The sequence below is a fragment of the Brassica oleracea genome, chromosome C8 (assembly GCF_000695525.1).
Source record: "Brassica oleracea var. oleracea cultivar TO1000 chromosome C8, BOL, whole genome shotgun sequence".
Classification (NCBI taxonomy): domain Eukaryota; kingdom Viridiplantae; phylum Streptophyta; class Magnoliopsida; order Brassicales; family Brassicaceae; genus Brassica; species Brassica oleracea.
The window spans coordinates 41179070-41184664 of record NC_027755.1 but is presented as its reverse complement, the minus strand read 5'-3'; the positions used below and the strand labels follow the sequence as shown (position 1 = coordinate 41184664).

General features: G+C 36.5%; 1 protein-coding gene across 1 annotated transcript; it reads left to right on the top strand.

The window, feature by feature from the left end:
• The first annotated feature begins 2267 nt into the window (after positions 1 to 2267).
• LOC106310375 (wee1-like protein kinase) lies at positions 2268 to 5051 on the top strand. Its single transcript, XM_013747607.1, has 10 exons — positions 2268 to 2536; positions 2760 to 2820; positions 2914 to 2980; positions 3217 to 3480; positions 3570 to 3637; positions 3755 to 3864; positions 3971 to 4011; positions 4133 to 4278; positions 4375 to 4728; positions 4807 to 5051. The coding sequence occupies exons 1-10, from the start codon at positions 2274 to 2276 to the stop codon at positions 4888 to 4890; spliced, it is 1458 nt and encodes a 485-aa protein (XP_013603061.1). The 5' UTR covers positions 2268 to 2273; the 3' UTR covers positions 4891 to 5051.
• Positions 5052 to 5595: the final 544 nt, after the last annotated feature.

Here is a 5595-nt window from a genome sequence, read left to right as displayed (position 1 = left end):
TCCTAATCTAATTCAGTCCAAAATGATAAATGACAAAAATGACCTTTTAAAATCAAAATATTATTTTCAAATCGTAAATTCTATTTTTTTGCATACACAGTTTTCTGCAAAAACCGAAAAATACATTTTCCCTCAAAAACTGAAAAACACACTTTCCCGCTAAAACCGCAAAATGCGTTTTTTTGCAAAAAACGTAAAACACACATTTCCATAAGAACACACTTTCGGCCAAACCAGTAAAACCACACTTTTCGGCCAAAACCGAAAAACACATTTTCCCACCAAAACCCAAAAAACGCATATTCCCGCCAAAACCCCAAAACAACATTTTCCGGCCAAAACCCAAAAAAGCATTTTCCTGTCAAAACTGGAAAAACACATTTTCCCGCCAAAACCGAAAAAATGCATTTTCTCGCAAAACTGGAAAAATGAAAATTTCCTGCCAAAACCGGAAAACGCAATTTCCCGCTGAAACTAGAAAACACATTTTTCCGCAAAATCCGAAAAATGCATTTTCCCGCAAAAACTGGAAAAACGCATTTTCCCGAAAAAACTGGAAAAACGTATTTTCCCGAAAAAACTGGAAAAACGTATTTTCCCGCTTAAACCGGAAAAACGTATTTTCCCGCCAAAACTGGAAAAACGTATTTTCCCGCCAAAACTGGGAAAACGTATTTTCCCGCCAAATCAGGAAAAAAACATTTTCCCGCCAAAACTGAAAAACATATTTTTCCGCCGAAACAGCATAAAATATTTTCCACCAAAAACGCAAAAATGCACTTTTCCCGTCAAAATCGCGAAAAAAACTTTTTCCGTCAAACCCGCAAAAACGCACTTGTTCGTCAAAAACACATTTTCCGCCAAAACCGCAAAATGTACTTTTCCCGCCAAAACCGCAAAAACGTATTTTCCGCCAAAAACACATTTTTCCTCAAAAACCGCAAAAATATTTTTCGCCAAAACCGTAAAAATACTATTTTTCTGCCGAAACATAAAATTATATTTTAGTCATTTTATAAACAAGTCCACCTAGATGTAGATTCAAGTTAAAAAATGAAAAAACAAATGAACATAGCTAAATGCAGATGATTCATTTGGACATGGACGAAATGAAGAAACGAACAACACCCACATAAAACATATGGATAAAATATCTAGATGGACCATCTGGATGCATCTTCTAGATGTACAAACGAACGGGGGCCAAGTAGGTGGACTGGTTGCCAGATAATTCGGTGCTTACCATATGGACCAACTCCTCGCATGATGTATTGTAGACGTATTGGACCACCATGTCTTGGAGTAGCTGAAGTTTCTCAGCTTTATATATGAAGAGAAAATATGAGAGGTGGTCCCATACTACGACAATCCTTCCAACCATGAGGGATTGCCCTAGAGATCCTTTCCTCATTACTCACATTAATATGAGTTTCTACAAAATCTCCGAAACAGGGTTCTATGAGTGTTAATCCATTCCCTTGTCATATCGTGGTGTGTTTCGTTATTTAGCGCAAAAAACATTGTTGATAATTATAGGTTTAAAGCATCTCTAATGTAAAATTTCATTTTTTTCTATAAAATGGAGTAAAAATGAATATGAAGTAAAAATGCTCCAATCCTACTTCATTTCATATTTAATAATGGAGCGATGAACAAAAAAAAAATAGATTACTCTATTTATGGCGTAAATTCCATTATAGAGTGATACAGTATATAGAATTGAGTTGGAGCTAATTAGTATTAGATTTTTTTCTTTGTAACACTAGTAATTAGTATTAGATTGATTTTTAAATTTGTTGACCAAAGGAAAATGCAAATCTTATACTATAATTAAAGAAAACATCATAAATTATTTAATTTTCTAAAAAAAGGTGCAATATTCTAAGACCACGATTAACGCTGAAATCCAAATGAGTTTTTTAATTTTTTTGTCTGAATAAATTTTTTTTTAAAAAAACCAACTAATTGTGGACCGCCACGTGCTACCTGTTTTTCTTTCATGTGGACCCTTTCTCCTTTAAAAAACCCACTAAAACTCCACCGAAAACCCCGATAATCCTGCCCTAAAGTGTCTACACCGTGGCCCAAGTGCTTATATCAAGAGCCCAAAGCTTACATAACACGCTCGCTCCACATCGGCATGTACACCGTACTCCTTGCTGCAACTGATCATCTCCAAACTGAAACGAGCGCGAAAATTTTAAATTAAATTATAAATTTTCCAAATTACCTCCCTCCACCCACAAAATCAATTAAATTAAAATTAATCTGTCATGTTCGAGAAGAAAGGACGAACACTGTTGGCGAAGAGGAAGAAATCCCTAGGCGCGATCGATACGAGGAGAACGAAGAAGAGTCGTGAGATGGAAGGACACTCTCTGCTTCGATTCGGTCAATTGACGAAGCTTTCGTTCGATAATCGTCCCCCGTCGAACGCCGCTGAGTCCTCGTCGGAGCTCCGGAATGAGTTGGGTCCCGTTGAAGGAGATGGCGATTGCGGGGAGAAGGGATTCATCCTCAGCCAAGACTTCTTCTGGTAAAAAATATTTCATTAATTAGCTGTGTGTTAGGTTGAGATCTGACGTTAATCTGAATACACGATTAGGATTCTTGAATCGATTTTAGGCTCAATACTTGGCTCTGTAGATTTGTGGACATTTCCGTCTTTTTAAATCTTTGTATGAAAGTCTCAAAGAAAGCTAAACACTTGTTGATAAAAAAGTCATTTTTTGTTTTGTTTTGGGATTGAATCTTTTCAGCACACCTGACTATATAACACCGGACAATCAGAACTTGATGAGCGGTTTAGACAGCAGCAAGGTGAAACTGAGAGACAGCTTATTAATCTTATCCAATTGTTTTTTTTCTTTCTCACCAATATCTCCGTTTATATAAGTGTTTCTCTTTTTGTAGGATCAATCTCCTTGTCCTAGGTCTCCTGTTAAACTTAATACAGTTAAAAGCAAAAGATGCCGGCAGGGTAAGCTTTGTGTTTCACTCTTTGTCCGAAGCCATATGTGTTTTGGAATGAAATTTTCTTTGACTGTTTTGTGGTACAATTGTTATGTTTGGTTCTCCTGTTTTATCAAAAAAAAATCAACATTTTTTGTCTTTGGTGATTTTAGATTCACTCAAAGTATTAACTAGAGATATAATATTCTGGTGATGTGCTATTTTCCTAAATTTTTTCAATGGTATTTTTTATGTTTAACGCAGATAGTTTCGCATCAAAAACTTCAAATTATACTTGGTCTTTAAAACATAGAGTAGAAGAACAAGAGAATGATGGTATTGAGACAGATGAGATCATGGTGGATAAGATTCAAGCCAATCAAACGGAGAGGACTGGATACGTTTCACAGACTGCAGTTGCTCTGAGGTCTCGGGTTATGCCACCTCCTTGCCTCAAGAATCCATATGTGATGAATGACTCCGAGACAGCTAGTGACCCTTTCGGATATCAGAGGTCAAAATGTGCTAGTGAGTTATCTCTACCCTCACTTGGCAAAGGCTTAAGAATTATAGCGGTCCTTCCATAAAAACTATGTTTTAACTGTACTGTTATGCAGGTTTTCTCCCTGCAAGCATAGGTGGGAGTGGCTTGTCAAGATATCTCACAGATTTTCATGAAATTCAGGTAAGCCAAAGAAGGTCTTTTTTCATCCTAATTTGATCAAAACTCTACTAAAGTGATGGAACTCTGTTGCTGCCTGTTTCTTTCTAATTCTAACATAACTTGGTTTGGTTTCTCCAGCAAATAGGTGCTGGGAATTTCAGCCGTGTATTTAAAGTTTTGAAGAGAATTGATGGTTGCATGTATGCTGTCAAATATAGCACAAGGAAGCTGTATCTAGATTCAGAGAGGTAAATTATTCTCCACTTTTTTTTTTCTTTAGTGCCTGCTGTATTAAAAATAGTTAAACTTTTTTGGATCAATTTATTTAAGTAATCATAACCGAGTTTATGACAGGCGTAAAGCTATGATGGAAGTTCAAGCTCTTGCTGCTCTAGGTCAGTTACAGACTCTTGTTTTGCCTTCTTCTCCTTAACCTTTCTTTCCAGTGGTTTGCTCTTTTGCAAGCTTATGGTCAGCGTGACCTTAAAAAGTTTCTATCTTTTTCTTTGTTTCTAGGATTCCATGAAAACGTTGTAGGATACTACAACTCGTGGTTTGAAAACGAGCAGTTATACATTCAACTGGAACTATGCGATCACAGCTTGTCCAAGAAATCTTCACTTAAGATCTCAGAGAGAGAGATTTTGGTGATTATGCATCAGGTACACACTTCCATAAGAAAAAAGAGTAGAGAGAGAGTTTCTTGAGATTCATGAGAATTCTTATGTAACAGTACCACCAACCATTGTCTGTTACAGATAGCTAAGGCGTTGCATTTTGTGCATGAGAAAGGAATAGCTCATTTAGATGTAAAGCCCGACAACATATACATCAAGAACGGTGTCTGCAAGCTCGGCGACTTCGGTTGTGCAACGCGGCTGGACAAAAGCTTGCCAGTAGAGGAAGGGGATGCACGTTACATGCCTCAAGAAATACTAAACGAAAACTACGAGCAACTTGATAAAGTCGACATCTTCTCTTTAGGTGTCACGGTCTACGAGCTGATTAGAGGATCGCCTCTTACGGAATCAAGAAACCAATCCCTCAATATCAAAGAAGGCAAACTCCCTCTCCTTCCTGGCCATTCGTTACAGTTACAGCAACTGTTAAAGGTACGTTATTTGCTATTCTTATCTCTTGTGTGTTTCATGGAACATACACAATTTCTAACATGTTTTTTGAAAAAACAGACAATGATGGATCGTGATCCAACGCGTCGTCCTTCTGCTAGAGAAGTAATGGAGCATCCCATGTTCGATAGGATTCAAGGTTGAGATTCATAAACTATCTCACATGTTGAGAAACTATATATTTTTTTTTTTTTTAAATTATGGTACTAATGATCATAGTGTACTGGTCATAGCACCTTAATTCGGCATTGGCAACCTTGTTTAGGAGAAAAACTGCCATTAAAATTCTCAAATCAAATCTAATCAAAATCAAGAAACCTCTAACTCACTTACACCATTTTATACCACAACTTTCAAATATTGTTTGTGAATATTTATTGACCAAACCGTTTTGGATCCACGAAAAATCAATTATTAACTCGAATTAACTAGGGGTGTCAATTCGGGCTGGCCCGGCCCGGTCCGGCCCAAACCCGATAAGCCCGTAAATATTTGAGCCCGGCCCGGCCCGGCCTGAAAATAATTTGGGCCTAGAATTCAAAGCCCGGCCCGGCCTTTATAGGGCTACAGGGCTTTTCGGGCTTTTGTGGGCTTTTCGAAAAATAATTTGTCATTGTCACTTCCATCGTTTTAATACATGTGAATTTTCATTAAAAAAAAGAATTTCATTTTTAAAAAATAAAAAAAAGTATAAAGTGAGTTTAAAATTTTCTTGTCTATCACAAATTTTTTATTTTTTCGTATGTTTTAAAAACATTTTATACACAAACCAAATTTAATAAGATTTAAATAATCAAATATCAATTAAAACAAAAAATATAAGAGAACAAAATTTATGATAAACATGGT